The 17681-nt window shown below is 40.4% G+C and overlaps 1 protein-coding gene across 1 annotated transcript in view; it reads right to left on the reverse strand.

The window, feature by feature from the left end:
* PSEN1 (presenilin 1) overlaps positions 1 to 17681 on the reverse strand; it is a 47756-nt gene that overhangs the window by 18414 nt on the left and 11661 nt on the right. The window contains exons 3-5 of the mRNA XM_075282840.1: positions 17229 to 17354; positions 9173 to 9405; positions 4346 to 4487 (exon numbers count right to left, since the gene is read on the reverse strand). Coding sequence (XP_075138941.1) covers positions 4346 to 4487; positions 9173 to 9405; positions 17229 to 17312 — 459 coding nt within the window. The 5' untranslated portion in view covers positions 17313 to 17354. The remainder of the gene's footprint in view (positions 1 to 4345; positions 4488 to 9172; positions 9406 to 17228; positions 17355 to 17681) is intronic.

A 17681-nucleotide genomic window follows, 5' to 3' on the forward strand; every position in this document is an offset into this window, starting at 1 on the left:
CATCTTTTTTTGCTGTGAATCAATGTTTGATCTTGGATTTTTTTTTTTATTGGTTAGGGGGTAACCCATTTTGCTCTTAGAACTATAAACGACACCCTAATCCAGTGAATTCACAAACAAGATATGCCTGTGCCCAAAGGGTTTGATGTGCACAGGGCCTTTTTTGGGTTAATATGTTCTACACCCGTCACACACTAGGCCTATGTGTAAATGTGACAAAGTACGCCAAAAGTTGTACAGTTATGTCTAGGAACTATCCCCATCTTACACATCTATGGCATGCGTGAAGGTCTGTGAGATATAGGTTCCATCTCAGAGTTCATTTCCCATTTCCAGAACAGGGATCCACTGTCCAATATCCTGACAGGTGCTACAGCAACTGAGAACGGACAGGTGGTCGTGCATGCACAACTCTTTCTGTTCATTTATTTGGGAGTTCCAATAACACATGTGTGCCCTTGTTCGGCTGTATTTGAAACCGAGCGAGATGAACATGTGCAGCCACCTCAACATTCACAGCAGGAGTGGCACCTTTAGGGATCTATCTGGAGATGGGTACAGCTTACAGGAAGTGAAAACCAAATCTTTCAGACATTTACAACAGATCTTATGGATATGCCATAAAGATGGGAAAATACTCAACAGCTTTATCCTTCCCCAAAAACAGGCATGCTTAGATTCGCCTACTGTGTATGGTTATTTCAATTAGTAGTATAGAGTCAGTAGGCCATACCCTCAACTCAGACTCCTATTTTTCCACAGCCTGACTTTTACTGCTGCTTTAAAGGGGTTGTCCAGACAAAAATGGACAACCCTTTTAGATTTTAAATCAGCTGCGGGCATTGGAAAAAAAAAAAATGCATACTTACTTGTCCCCGATGCTCTGGGTCTCTTCTGGAGTTCCACTGAAGCCACTGATTGGCCTCAGTGGTCACATGACCGTTGAGGCCAGGCCAATCAGCGGAACTCCGGAAGAAACCCGGGAGAAGCTGCCGGAGCAGAAGAACAGGGATACTTTTTTTTTTTTTTTTTTAATGCCCCCGACTGATTCAAATGTTAAAAGGGTGGTCTATTTTTGCCTGGACAACTCCGTTAAAGCAGCAGTAAAAGTCAGGTAGATTCCATCATAAAAGGTTAACAGCTGTGGTTAGACAGAAGCAGTAATGATTTTACAATATGATTAAAAATTTTGTAGTCTGAGTCAGTAACTTTATTCCGTCTCAAACAAAACTTTGCTCCGACCCCCACTGCCTTGACTTCTATAAGAAGATAGGGTGTTAGCTAGAGATGAGCGAGTACTGTTCGGATCAGCCGATCCAAACAGCACGCTCCATAGAAATGAATGGATGCACCTGGTACTTCCGCTTTGACGGCGGCCGGCCGCTTAACCCCCCGCGTGCCGGCTACGTCCATTCATTTCTATGCGAGCATGCTGTTCAGATCGGCTGATCCGAACAGTACTCACTCATCTCTAGTTGCTAGCCTGACACTGGCTCATCTCCTGCAGAAACAAGGAATTGGGAATATTTAAATCCAACAAGCCTGATCCTTGAACTGTCAGGGGACACTAACCCTTATTCATACTAGAATAAGTGACAGTCTACAGTAGCTGGCAGGTTCAGATATTTGAGGCTGTACAGTGATGTATGAAAGGACCAGCAAACCAATTATTGCATAGCAACAGAAATAGCAAACCCCAACCCACAACGCCACATTAGATCATTACAACTGACTAAAAAGAGGAAAATGAATGGAAATTCATAAAAGGTGACCTGGGTCATTCTTGGACTTTATATTAACTTGTTGTCACTGTCATTTCCAAGCACAGAGATAGACTGCTCCGAGCCAGCGCCCTACTCAGCACCCCACATGGCAGTCTAAGGCCGAGCACACACTGCATTTTTCCTGTAGGCTCATTTCTGTGTGCTCACATTTGTTATATGCTGCATTCAACTTTGAAAAAGGGTTTTTCCTCCATAAAGTGGTTTTACAGCATTTTTACATAACAAGTCTTTAAGATCTTGTGAAGCCCTAAGGGGGAAGGCAGGACTCCAAATTTTTGATGAAAATGCTGTAAGGTTTCAAGATAATTTATATGCAGCTATACTCCACTAAGCCTGCTACAACCTGAAAATGCTAAATACTTAGTACAAAATTCCTGTTCAATTAAAATTATGGAGACCCCTTACAAGCGTACCCGCATAGTGGTACACAGGGCAGCTCTAGATCCAGAAATCTGATACTAGGTTGTTCAGATATAAATATTTCCATAACTGTCCCACTTTCCCCCCAAAGCCCACCTTAATGCCTATACAAAGCAGTAGGGCTGCAGTCAGTGAATAGTTTCCTTCACCGATTACCATTGGACAAAGATTTGTCCTGGTCATGTGAGGACAGTACGGTCACCATCACATGGCCAGGATAGATTTCTAACCCTTAGAAGTATTCAAAGGTTTCCAATCAAGGAATGCCAGTGGAGATCTTGGAAACTATGAGGAATGCAGAGAGAAACATTTATACCCATTTATATCTGTACTACTAAGACAGAAACACATGGATTAAATGGCTTGCTCATTTTCTAGATAAAATTCCAGGAAGGCCATGCATGGTCATATTATAAGATAAGGAGCCGGTTAGTGACTTCAGTGCTTACCTTTGCACAGAGTCCATGGGTCTCGGCACAGACACAGAAAGTCTATAGCTCCCTTGAATCTCATGTTTGCGCCTGTGCAGTAGACAGTAGTAGGACATAGCTGTTAACTCAGGAAGCAATGAACGCCACCGCTTGTTTACATTGGTACCCATGGAACCCAAGGGAAGCACTGAAGTGATCTAGTGGTTTCTTCTCATTACATGGCAGTGTATGGCTTACCCAGGGGATTGGTAGGAAAGGGAGTACTTGTAGACTAAGACGCACCACCGATGCACTAAAATTTTGGTGCAGTTTTTGGCAGAATCTAAACCAACTCATGGGTGGTGTAAACTTAGTTTAGACTTGGTCTGATGATTGGTCAATTTAAAAAAAAAAAAAAAAAGCATGAGTTGCTGACAAATCTGCCACAGTTTAACCCTTTCCTGCCATAGCCACCATGGACGCCACCTTACGTCATGTTTATTTACTTTTGTAATGGAAGGTAAAGTTGTGCATTCCGTCATGTTGTTTACATTGCTCTCAATGGGAATGGAAACAGAAACAGTCTGTGACAGTTTGATGTCCGTTGCTGTCATCATATGATGGAAGACAGTAACAGACCTTAGTAACAGTTCTCAAACCAGTGTGCAACCTTTAAACGCCATTTGTAGAAAATTTCAGTGCCATTCACTCCCTTGTCAACACTTTCTGAAACGTGTCATGGCATGGCAGTAATGTGGGCAGTTCCATTGGCCATTTATTTATATTTAAAGATAACCTACAGTACTACCATGTTTTCCCCAAAAAAATTTTTTATTTTTTGCTCCGAAAGATGGGTTAGGGCTTATTTTCCGGGGAATATAATATATATATATATATATATTTATATATATATATATATATATATATATATATATATATATATATATATATATATATATATATTTTTTACATGAACAAACCACTCACCAGACTCCCCAAAAAACTAGAGTTGGCAAATATCAATGGTGAATGGGCTCTCCCACACAGATCTGAGTCACTCCTGTTAAAGGTGTATCATTTTCAAGTCCTTTGCTTTTGCACCAGCATTTCACTGCAGACAAGTGTAGCAGTTGGCTCTACTGAGTAACTGGAAAACTGGAAACAGCCACAATGCTTGGGCGTGGAGTGATGCCAGCAGCCAAATCTGTGTGTGAGAGCCCACCACTACCAGTAGTCAATCCTTATGGTTGTGGAGAACTCTCTCACTAGTGCCATCTTGCACAGATAACTCCCTTAAGGACTACGTCCGATTCTTTTCGGGGGAGTCTGCTTTCCTTGATGAAGGTTCTATTGTATTTGTCCTGCTGTATTCCATTTACTTTTTTACATGTATAGCTGTCGGGACCCTTTTAATGAACTGTAAATAGGGCATTATATGCAGACACAGTACATATCATGCGGCTGCATCACTAACACTATTAATATTCTGTTTTATAATATAGAATATTTTTCTACACCACTACTTATTACCAGTACATGACCCTACAATGCCAATTTGCATTCTGTAGCTAACAAGCAAATAACAGAACTGGGAATGGAATGTATTCATAGCTGCAACCTGTATTCTGTGGATGCTATACCCGGTAAATAAAATAGAGGGACCTTACTGTACATTCAAGTAGCTGCAACAGAGAACATACATGTACACAGTAGCAAATGGCGGCCAGTCACCTTATAACATCTGTACTTGTAAAGTACCACCAGCAGGATGGTCATGACAATGATAACGCTGATCATAATCGCAGTATTGAGGATAGAGTTCAGGGCTCTTTGTCCAACTGTTTCTGTATCTTCTGTAAAGGGGGTGTAGATACTGGAAGAAAATAAGCAGAAAGTTTGAAAAAAATGACATATCAATGTGTCAAAATGACAGCAAAGACCGACCACACCCAAAATTCTAGAAATGTTCATGTTTGAAACCATTGCGTAACATAAATGCAACATACATAGCACTGCTCATTATTAAAAAAACATTGCAACATGTCTGAAGGGTCAAACACTATGTAATCGCTTAGTCTTGTATAACTGCTGGCAATTGTTAATCCCTTTAAAGGACCTGGCCAATTCTCGTTTCCATTGACATACCTTCATAGGGCTTACATGTTTTAATGACACCATTTAATGTTTTTTGGGGGTTTTTTTAGTTGTAGTGTCCCACTGCAAAGCACTACAAAAGGGTTACATACATGATAGTCATCATGTTGACAAGCATGTATGCCTCTTAATGGTGCAAGCCATTAAAGAATGGGTATTGAGTTGATGGTATGACCATAAATTCAGAGCTCTAGGTGGAGAAGGGGAGGAGGCAATTGGTCTCTTCCTTCCTCAACTGCAAGTAGTGTGTGTGAAGTAGAAGCTGGGAGACTGAGCTACAGCGCTGTATTAGGTTTGAATATACCAGCTATAACAGCGTTCTGCAGTCAGGAGATGGGATATATCCTTGCTCACCTTGTGATCAGTACATGATGATAAAGTTATATGGGCCTCAAAGCTACGACCCTGCTTGTAGCCTCAAATCAGAAAAGAAAACCCTCAGACTCTACACCCTGCAGTTTGGAAACTGTAGAAAAGTTGTGCAGTAGGAAGAGTATAGCACACTATATAAAGAGGAAGACTGCTACAGCAAGTGAGATTCTGTCCATCATCGGGAAGTGACATCAACCAGTTTCATTACCTCTATTTTTCAATAACCAATGAGCTACTTTGCTCTACAAACTTCTGCACAACCACCATGGGTACACAACCGCCATCAAGCTAGAGAGGTTTACAACTACTTGGATATGCCCCAGTAAAAAGAAACCCTACCATCATTACCAGGTACCCTGCAGGCCACCTCAGAACTGTACCAGCCTACAGAGGTGAAGGATGTTGTATAAATCGGTGCCAATGTAATGACTACTACTCCCAACTTCCTTAGCGCCCCCAACTGGCTGCTCTATATATAAATCTAGTATCAGTGATGGGGGAAGGGGAGGATTCTGCACACCTCTCCACCAAACTGGCAGGACAGCGGACCATCTGTCCTACCAAGTTTTCATTAAATTATGGTGAAAAACTAAAAGGATCTGCCAACAAAGCACTAATGTATGTGGATAACTTTATACTTTTCCAGCTACTCGGATTATACAGTTGCGTCTAAACATACATCTTGCTAAGTAGATCCACCTTAAAAGCTTGACATGAGAAGATGTAAATCAAAGAAATCCTCAGCTTGTAAATCACTCTAGATACATTAAAAGCTATATCAGCATGTAACAGAGAGATTAATGTGTTATTTGGCACAAGCCCATGAGAACACATACTGTACTTTGTATAACCAAATCTTGACAAGGAAGTCATATAGCTGTCAAACTGAACATATAGATACTGTATATAACTTTGTTTAACCACCTCATGTGCTCTGTGCATGGAGAGGAAAGGTTTCTTTGCAAACAAACCCAAAACACTGGTACGTCCCACCCGGATGTCTCCCTAGTGACACTAGTTGTGGTAACCATACTATCAGAGTTACCAATCACCAATGCAAAAGGAGGGGGGGGGGGGTTCTCCACTTGTACATCGCCATACGTATACAGTACTCTAGTAACAAGCTCAGCAAAACAGGTTTGAGCGAGGCCCTAAAGAGGTAAATGCTGGGATCAGTTTTCCCTGAAGTCGCACAGTCTTGCAGATGTGCAGTACAACTGTGATCCATTTGGTTGCCACTTGGGCACCATTATAGAGCCAGCATGAACTTGTCCTTTCCTTTACATATTAGTTCCTTGTTGTCATTTGAAGGTACTCAAGGGGAGGATTAAGTGTCTTCTTTAGCAAAAGACAGATTTAGCAACTAAGTCTAGGAGGTTACGTACAACAAATACATGCAGGGACAGCACAAAGAATTTTCTAATGGTCTTTTTACTCCTAGGCCAGTGACAGTGATAAGAGGACATCCTCTACGTCTGGAGGAGAGAAAGTTTCAGAAGCAACAGTAAAGATCAACGAGGCTATGGGACTGTCTGCCCCAGGAAGAGGTGATGGTGGATTCACTGTGCCAGTAGAAAGAGGTCCTGGATGCCTTTCTCAAACAGAAAAACATTATGGGTTCTAGATGTTTTTCTTAAGGATACATTGATGCAGGGTTTTATATTGATTGCCAGATTGGAGTCTGAAAGTAATTTTTTCCCGACATGGGGAATTTGGTATAAGCCTAAAAGGTTTTTTTTGCCTTCCTCTGGATTAACACTGAAGGGTTATAGGTTGCGCTTGATGAATCTGTGTTTTCATCCAACCTCATCTACTATGTAACATGGGTATACTGTTTATGGTGTGCTAGTAAATAAAATCTGACTATCTGCGACATCTAGTGGCAAAAGTGAGAACTACATAGATTTCATACATCACAGAGAGAGTGGTTAAAGAGGACCTTTAAAGTCCTCATTAATGCAGTATAATATACAGCTAAAAAGCTGACTGAATTCAGCGCACTGTCAGCTTTCTGGTATGCCCCCTGGTTCTAGAGATATCTGTTCTGTTAATTTTGGCACTAATATCTCCCCATGTGTCAGAAGGGCAGGCCTTACAACCTAGCGTCATCACTGAGCTGTGAGGAACGCCCCCCTGACTGTACTCTCTTAGCCTTGTACTGTTAGAGGGGGCATTTCTTACTGCCCAGTAATGATGCTGAACTGTAAGGAACACCCCCCCTAACAGTATCAGGCTATGGAAGAGTACACTCAGGGGAGGGGATGCCTCACAGTCCAGTGATGATGCTAAGCCAGGGGTCCTCAAACTGCGGCCCGCGGGCCACATGCGGCCCACCAAGCACTTCTGTGTGGCCCCGCCGGCAGGCATGCATTTATAATGAAGCTCCTGGGGAGCTCGGGCCAGGCCATGGAGCGCACGTCACTTTACCTATTGAAGGGCACCGCTCCCGATGTCTGTGCGACCTGCTCTGCCTCCGGCCCACTGTTTAAAATGTTTGAGGACCCCTGTGCTAAGCTGTAAGGCCTGCCCTTCTGACAGTAAGGAGACATCGGTGCCAAAATGAAAAGGGATTCTATCATTAGAATAGAAAATGGCCGACAGACGTGCACAGTTGGCGCTTTTGGACCAAGAGAAGATGAGTGAAAGAAGAAGGCGGAGGCAGAGAAAAAGACAGAGGCCGTCGCTGGAGAGTTTTCAAGCAGCACTAGGGATGCCGCCAGTACTGCGAGAAAACTAATTTACATAAGGAAGAAAGAAGATATTTCTCAGGAACGGCAGCACGGATCAGAATAATAAAGGTAAGAGAAGAATATCCTTTCTTAAGGCTATTCCTATGTGTATTTAGTTTAAAGGAAATCTATCTTCCCTTTTTAAAGGCACCGATATCTCTGGTATTGGGGCACATCCCAAGAGAGCCCACAGTGTGCTGAATTTAGCACACAGTTCGTATTCTAGCGGTATATAATACCACACATCGATGAGGACACGAAAGGTCCTCTTTAAAAAGTCTGCAACCAAAATAACTACTAGCACCCTGCACGTATTTTCAATTAGTATGTATACACATGGAAAAATCATTGGACTACAATTACTTGAAAAATTTTACACTGCAGTCTGTAGTCGATCAGTGGGCTCCATCAAAGGGCAACTGAGGGGAATATAATTTCCAGATACCTGTCCTTTAGTTTTGGAACACTTTTGCTACTTGTAGGTAAAAATTTATAAGCAACAATGTGGGCAAAAACTGATACAATGAGGCGGATTTACTATTGCCTAAGTTTCAAGGCTGTCACTGACGAGTGTTTGAGTGTCCATATTATGGCTCTGCATCATTGTCTGACCATGGGCGAAGGCACTCTAATAAACCAGACAGAGTTTAATACTATCTAATGCAATGTTTCCCAACCTGTTTAGAGATGGAGAAAGCCCTTGGAGAAAAAAAAAAATCCTCAGGGTACTGCTGCCAAATATACTTTACCAAAAGACAAAATAATGGCAGTTGCAATATTGATTGATGCAATATTTAGAACAGTTTTTGCATTTACAGCTCAATCAAGTTAAATAAATTTGTTTCACTTGTAAAATAAGAAATCCTCAGCAAAAACTGCATCAAAACTGCATGTATTTTTCTGATGCAGATATAACTGCACCAAATGAATGCATGTGCTTCATGCTTGCCACTGCATTCAACTATATTGATGTCCTAAGGAAGGCAGATATAGCTGAATGATGGTATTTAGCTGGTACCCACTGTTGCATCTTAAAGCTTAAGTGAACCATTTATATTTGTTTTTTTTTTTTCCTCAATTTTCCAGTGCAAGTGAAGGGAACAATCTGTGCTATGTACATCAGTAATACGTCTGTCTTCAGCACTGATCTAAGTGACTTTGTCCAAACTCCGTACACAAGCAGATTACCGTAGTTTACAATGACAGTGTAATTGGAATTATCCATCTGCGGCAAACTAAGTAATTCTCTTCAATAAAAGAAATAATTCAGCACAATCCAGGCCATACATGAAGCAATACTCACAGCTGTCCATCCTTCCTTGTGTAGAAGCTGACCGATTTTATTGTTGCTACCACAACCACCATACAGAGCGTTACTGGCACAAAAAGCATAATCACATGCTTGGCACCATATCTCAAGGTAAGCTCTTCGTCTTCTTCCTCGTCTTGCTCCAGTACTTGTTGCGAACTGTTCTGCGTCTGTCCATTGCTCTGTGATTCAGTGCGCTCATTGTTTCTCCGCTCACTATTGTCATTCTGGAAAGTCCAAAATAATATTAAAAATATTAGCAATAAGCAATGTTTGGTTTTTATGATATGAAACATTTACAACACATCATATATACTGTAGCTTCATTCTGTCATCTGACACTTAATCTTACAACCATAGATTGCACTTTCACCATGCTACATTGTAGCACAATGGAAGTGAGTGGGGATGTGTTGCATAGTACAGGTTGCTGCAATTGTAACACTAGAGCAGGGATGGATTTCTTCCAGCTGTAGTGTTGTGTTCAGAGCAATCTGAGTCGCAACATGGCTCCATTCACTTTCATTATACTATGGTTTGGCATCTTCATAGTGCCATTATTGGTTGCATGATGGGTATCGTGGCCACAATCAACATGTAGCCTGAGTCTTATTTGTGTAAACCTAAACCAAGATTAGTTTTCAGAGGAAAGAGGTCTCTCTAGTTGTCAGTGGCAGACTATGGCTCACTCAACTGCACTATGATTCCATGCAACATGTGAGTTGTGTGGGACTATAAAATGGTTCCCATAGAAGTCTATGGTGATAAAGTGTATGTCTGTGTACCTATAGTTTCATATAAAGGCAAATGAGGAGAATTTACTTAACCATTTATACCAGTTTTTTTGTGCATGTTTTTTTTTTATGTAGCTTGTGAGCCCCATATAGGGCTCACAATGCACATTTTTTTCCCCTATCAGTAGGTCTTTGGAGTATGGGAGGAAAACCATGCAAACATGGGGAGAACATACAAACTCCTTGCAGATGTTTTCCTTGGCCAGATTCAAACCCAGCACTCCAGGCTGCAGTGCTAACCAAAGAGCCACCATGTTGTCCCTAGTGCATGGTCCTTTTTTTTTCTTTTTTTGTATCAAAGATGCACCCATTTTGTGCTCCATTTTCCACGTTTTTTTTTTTCTTTTTTTTACGAAAGTAGGTGAGATGGGCAGATACCAAGAAGAGTGTGTGTGTGGGCTTGAGTTATGCCAGAAATCTATTGGAGTCCCTGACTATTATACTCAATTCAGGCACATGGAGGTGCACCCCGAATACTAAGTGGCTACAGCCACTTAAATAACTCAATCGCATCTTGTGCTGGAATTGATCAGAAATTCATAGGAAATGCTAGTCTTATTAAATTTACACCATGGGTTTTGTTTTGTTTTCTTTTTCAGATGACATATCAGGCAAAAAATTTTTTTTTATAATTTTCTCAAGTTCTATAGGGGCAGACTATGGAGAGGCAGGGATTATGCAGAACTCTGCTGTATACATGAAGTCTTGCTGAACGCAATAACATTACAATGTGGCAATGGCAATGTGTACATAGGCCTTCTGCTAGTATTCACATCTACAGTTTATCTCCAATAACAAGAATCTAGATTAATGTGCAGAGAGTTAATCATAAGAATGCAGTTGTGCAAGGACCACCTACACTAATATATTAAGTGACAACGGATGACCTGAATACATTAATATATCCAGTGACAATACGCAATCTTACATACACGACAGACTAATATACTAATTTAAAAAAAAAAAAAAAAAAAAAAAAGCTATTAAGCCATTAAACAGCTTGAAAGCCTTGGGCAGATGGTTGACTAACAGACATGTGGATGTAATACTTCCTGTTGTTTCTAGCATTCATTACATAATATCCTCTGGAGATTAGGACGCCCAACAGCCAAAATCATCAGTGCATGAGAACTGCGGAGATGGGGGAGTGTAAATTATTACAGGATATCACAAATCAAAAGAGGAAATGCTGAACCAAAACGGTTTCTTGTATCTATAGAAGGGAGCCACAAATTATACTTAAATCATGAAAGTGTACTTCCAGTTATAAACACCTTTTCACAAAGGAATAGTACAGGTGCATATAAGAAACTTTGTAAACTGTTTCCTTCACCACTTATTAAGCTGCTCTTCTTATCTTCAGTTTTACGGCTAGCTTACATTATATTTGGTTCAATATTTAGCCTCATATAATATTCTATGGAGAAAGGAGGGGTTGAGTGCCGGTTAATTGATTTATTGCCTTGTTCTGTGTATTATCAGCTTCTTATCTACAACCTAGCAGAGTTAAACTTTGTTCACTTCTGTGCAGGGTATCTGCCTGTTGTGAATCAGTCCAAAAAAAACCCAAAAAGCAGATTTGTCTAAAAAAAAATCCTGGAAACAACAATTACCCAACGCATACCATAATCCGTCATTATTGACGGATCTGCCAAAGTCGGACACTTTTTAACGGATACCAGTTGATGGTATCCATTTTATTTTCTCTCTCTCCTCATTTATTCTGAGCATGCGCAGAGAGGAATGAAGAGGGAAAACAGATTGCAAAAAGAGACAAACAGATTAGAATCCATTGGTAATCTGATTATATCTGCCTCCCATAGGCCTCAATGTTAAAAAAAAAATAAAAGACAGATTTGTTACTGTCTGTCGTGTATCCTTATTTTTTTGGACAAAGCGAAAGTGCTGCTAGTTCAGCTATTACTTCCATCCAAAAGGGCAGATACATGGTGAAAATGTTCCAAACGCATACTTGCAGATGCTATTAAAAACCCATTGAAAAGAGTTTATTAAATAAAACATTCTAATCAGTTTTTATGATCTTTCGACAGATCACAAAAACCGATTACCTCGTGGGGGCACAGGTGTGTACCCAGCTGAAAAGGGGTTTTCCGGGTAAAAAAAAAATATATATATATAAATTTTTTTAAAGGTCTGTTGGTGCTATTAATGGGTTAATAAATGCACCCATATACCTTTCTCAGTGGTTTTGAGTAAATTATGGATGTCTCTGGGAGCTCCTGGTATCTTCTGCATTTGTATACATCAGTGATACTTAACCTTGTTTGAGGTACCGAACCCACCAGTTTCATATGCACATTCACCGAACACTTCTTTAGTGATAAATCAAATATGATTTTTTTTTCCAAATTCAAGACATAGGTATATATTTTTTTTACTGGTACACAAAATGAACCGTACATACGGCCTAGGGTTCGATCAAACCCCGGTTAAGAACCACTGGTATACATGGTTCAGCTTTCTGCTATGTAACTTCCACACTAGCCTCTCACTCCCCCTCCCATACACCACCTTCCCTGTCTCTGTAGCTATCACACCACTCTTCCTCCTGCAGAACGGCCCCTCCTTCTTCTCTGATTCTGTCGGTGCATTCTGTAGTCCCAGCGTTGCTCTGTGCTCTGAAGCTGATGATCCACATCTAATGTGCAGGGGTGGGAGCTGCGCAGTAGAGGTGGATTATCAGCTGCAGAGCACAGAGCAGCGTTGGGACTATAGTGCGTTCCGGCAATCAAAAGAAGGAGGAGATGTCCCGCAGGAAGAAGCCTGGAAGGAAGATAGGCAAGTATGGTGGAGTCGATGGGGGGAGTAGTAGTGATGTGCTCCATAGATATATTATGTTATTTAGAAAGTAGTCAGGGGGAGGGGAGGGTGCTTACATTAGTATAGGGATTAGTTTTTATCCCGGACAACCCCTTTAACAATAAGCAAAGAATAGCAGAGTGTAACAGCAGCAATTATTTCAGTATCTTTTCTATCCCCCTCCCCACTTCACAGACTAATACGGAGAAAGTAACTGCCTGAAAAGTGGAGAAGAAAACATATTTCTTTAATAAAGATATTTTAACCTGTACTATTTATTTATGAAAAGTTGAGGAAAATCCAACAATAAGGGGGCGTTCACACTACCGTCGGTGTCCGACATGTAGTGTCCGCTCCTAGTGTCTGCATGCAGGGTTCCTCTGTCCGCTTGAGAAGTCGGACATCTTCTCTTGCGGACAGGGAAGGACGGGCACGGAGTGCAAAAGAACGCACCCGATGCCCATTCAAGTGAATGACAGGTGTCACGGACACATCTAGTGTCCGCTCCTAGTGTCCGTGACAGATTTTGAGCGGACACTAGGAGCGGACACCGACGGTAGTGTGAACGCTCCCTAAGTGAGAGCACCACTCTTCCAACTTCTCGAGGGTTCTAGCATTCGGACCTCTAGTGATCAGACACTTATCTTTCATCTGCAGAATAGGAGATTATTCCTATTTATGGGAGAACCCCTTTGACAATCACAATTAATGGCCATGTAGTTTTGCAGGCAGGTATAAGGGCAAACATGCTTTCTTCACTGTGGTGTGCTCCATCTGATACAGTGAATACCAGCATTTAATATATCACCTACTGCTGTACAAATCAGACATTGGGGGAATGTATCAACTCTAGCATTTAATTTTTCAGATTTTAAAAAAAAAATGTTTTATGCAGTTTGTGCAAGATTTATCACAGTCACAACTACTTTAAAGGCTTTTACACAAGGCTCGTCACTTTGTGGACGTGGTTTATTTGTAGTAACATTAGAACTAGTAGGATTTTTTTTCTATGTTTCTTTAAAAAAAAAAAATTTTATATTTAGAAAGGGACATGTAACATTATAACAAGTAGTGATTAGAAACAAATGACAGCATGAATAAAGAAATGTGTTCCGTTAACATTTTGACTACAGTATTATAGAATATGGTTTTGCACAGAAGAAGGTACAGCATGAGCAAAATGTTCCTTTTACAATCCACAAGTGTTTTCGGTTCAAAAAGCTTTAAAAAAGCTCCTGAACAAAACCTGCATGTGTGAATATCAATTAAACGTGGTAATGTAGTAAACACAGTTTTCAATAGAATCCAGTACATGTAAAATTGAGGATAAATGAGACATATTTCCTACAAATGGTTATAAGCAAGGCTCTCTCTCTCTGACAAAGTGAAATGTTACTAAAACATATTTCCTAGGTCTTCTTAAAGAAAATGCGCTTTCGTATTACTCACAGGCTGGAGCACAAGCAGAGGTACGGACTCCTCGTCCTCCGACATATCTGTACATGTGGTTTGTGAGGAAGTTACAGCCCCAGTCTAGTGCATAACACCCTGACAACCACCCTGATAACAGAGCGCTGGGATATTGCTCTCTAGTTATGTATTAACCACAGCACAAGTCTATGAAAGCTACACTCCAGAAGAGATAATAGAATAAGAAGGGTAACCACCTGTTATAATACAGACTGCTACACAAATATATCAATTATTAAATGGACATAGATCTAATAGCTTTAGCAAGGGTTACTTACAGCATGAGTTTCCTAGCACACAACCTGTAGACAAAAATATACTTGTCAGTGTTGATACAAGTTAGGGAATACTAGCCAAGTGTGCAGTAACACTGTGTTTTTTTTCTGCGGCCGTAGTCTCTGTGTACTGTAGGTTGTGCAGCTTTACAACTCACATAGCTAGTATATTCTAATTTGTATCAACTCTAACAGGGCTTATATCTTTGGAATGGCTGAACCAATCTGAACAAAACAACTCTAAAAGGCACAGGGTGACATCACATCTCACATAATTGAGCGTAGGGCTATTCAGACCTGGTAACGGGTTCTCTTTAAGAGGTAGTCATAATAGCGCTGTATTCCACAGAATCCTTGTATAGAAAAAATGTAAAAGCAGGATCTGTGAAAGGCCTCACTACAGTAATGCAGCAGGGCTGTCTTCCATATAGCAATTGATTTAATTTACTGATAAATGGTAGTTTTTTATGAATTGTTTTGTGCTCTTAAACACAATTCTCATTACATCACCACAAGGCATTTCCATAGGTGGCCATATACATGTGGCTGTACATTAGGACTTTGTCACTTGGTACGGCATGTTAACCTTGTATCTAAGAATATGCTGCATTTCTTAAGCATGGTAAAGAACCACAGCGCCCTCTAACGATTGTAGTGAATCATAGCAGGAATGATGGTAATCGCAAACGGTAGAATGCTAACATATTTTACAAGTCAATATTACAGTGGTGGGTTTTTGATTTTCCATGGTCAGACAATACATTTCTTGAAGACAATACAATATGTATGTCTCTGGAGGAAAAGAATTAAGGGAAAGTAGATAGATATGTATTGTTCTTATGTAAGGGGAAGCACTACGGTGCTCCTGGACATCTGCGGTGTGGAGAAGCACAACACAGCCCTATTCTACTGCAGTTTCCAGAAAAGTGGGTGGCAGGGAGAGTCAAAGTCCTACTTAACAAAGCCTTATTCACACAAGACACGACCTGTTCAATGCTATATCTGAAGTAAGAAGTCAGCTTTGCCGTTCAGCAGAATATGAAAAAAAAGGAAGCCTACAGTATGTTTGTCCTTTTGGATAAAACCAATTTAATAGGTCTGTCAAAATCAGTCAGCACCTGGATGCCATCTGCACACAGTCCATTAGTATTACCAGGGGGAAATTTCAGAAAACTGCACAAATGCATTATCATTGGCAAATGAAATATAAAAAGAAAATCCCACTCATGAAAAAAGGAAGCATGTGTGAATAAGACCTAAGGCAGATGCACAAAAAAACAACAACAACAAAAAAAAAAAGTCATGGTCAAGTCTTGTTAACTTGTTGATACAGAACCTGCTCAGCTATGCAGCAGTGGCAACTCAAACTTTGTGTTGTGGTTGCTTGGCACTGGAGGATCCTTTGTGAAGGGTCACACTGGGAACTGCCAAGGAGATTTAATGATCTCTTGCAATGTTGTTTTCAGCTGTGTGACAAGTACAGGTCAAGCCCACAGACCCTGTGCACAACTGCAGCAATTCACAGAAAACCAAAGTTCTCAGCCACAAAGCAACAAAAATATGTGATCAGACACAACAAGGAAACAATTTCTTTATACTGACACCTGGAAGCCCCATAAAAGCAGGTCAACCCATTTAACTGAAAGGTGCTAAGCTAATCTGTATTACCACTTAGGTTCCATTTACAGAACTTTTTTTTTTTTTTACATCTGTTTAGCACATTTATTTAATAGATGCAAAACACGGACGCAAACGGAAGTCCATCTGTTTACACAGACATCAATGTTTTTTAAAAAAAAATTGATCACATTTAGGGGGCATTCACACTTGCGCCCATTGTCCGCCCTGTGTCACCCCATTGGGTTTCCGTCCTCAGCCCCCACAAAACTAGACAGGGGACAGCTAACCGGTTTTCAGTTTTAAAGCCCATTCATTTGAATGGATTTTAAAAGCAAACTGCCGTTGTCCACCTTCGGCCTGCATGTCCAGTTGAAAAAATGGACACAAAGTCAGACATGCAGGACTTTGTGTCAGGCCAAAAAAAAACCCGTTTCCTCGCGGAGAGGCTGCAGATGGACAACGGCGGTTTGAATGGGTTTTAAAACTGTTTTGTGGGGGCTGAGGACGGAAACCCAAAGGAGTGACACAGGGCGGATACGGGCGAATGTGTGAACACCCCCTCAGCCAGTAATTTTTAAAGGATACCAAAAATAGTACACCATACTTGTGTTCGTCCATATATTTTTAATTTTTTTTTTTTAAACATTTATGCTTATGTAAACGGATGGCTGTTTGCATCTGTTAAACAGATGTTTAAAAACAAAAACACAAAACAAAAGGCTTTATCTGAATAGAGCCTTACAAACACGGAGGGCACCATATTGGTTACTGCAGTAAGGGGTGTGATCCCAAATTCTGCTCACCTGTGTTCAGGTTCCTTGGTGTCAGAAGCCCACAAACACACATATGCTTTGGTATCCCAAAATACCACTTTAACAGGGATGTGCTGCTATAGTTGAGGATACATTAAACTATATTCTCATAAAGCAAGCAAAGTAATGTAGCATTAAATGAATTAGTGCATATAATTATAGTAATTTAAGTTACATTATAATAGATATAAATTTGCTAAAATAATGATAGAGTAAAAAAAAAATATATATATATATATATATATATATATATTGATACCATAGTTGCAGTGTGACTGTCAGCAAAGTCTTCCGGCACCTGTCCTTGCTGCAGCTGAGTAAGTGATGCAGATAATTCAGTCATTCGGACTCAGGGCAGAGTAATACTATTCAAACCTGACTGAGGCTGTGAAGAAAAATACAAAAAAAAGTTACAAAATCAAGAAAACCAAAAAAGAAAAAACAAAAACAAACATAAGACTACATTCAAAGAATTTTAGGATAGTACAGGAGAAAGTATATAGATCAAGTCAGCAACCTCTTAAGGGAAAAATCCAGCAAATCATTTTCTAATATGAGAGGCTAGCACATTAGTGAACTTTCTTGCAGACCATCAAAATGAATGTAATCTGAAGGTCAATTGAACCCCCATTAGCACACGCACTATTGCAGGTGAAAAATGTAAGGATTAACCCTATTGTATCAAAAGTGGGCCAGTTCTCAAGTGAGTCCA

The sequence above is a fragment of the Leptodactylus fuscus genome, chromosome 7 (genome assembly GCF_031893055.1).
Source record: "Leptodactylus fuscus isolate aLepFus1 chromosome 7, aLepFus1.hap2, whole genome shotgun sequence".
Taxonomy (NCBI): domain Eukaryota; kingdom Metazoa; phylum Chordata; class Amphibia; order Anura; family Leptodactylidae; genus Leptodactylus; species Leptodactylus fuscus.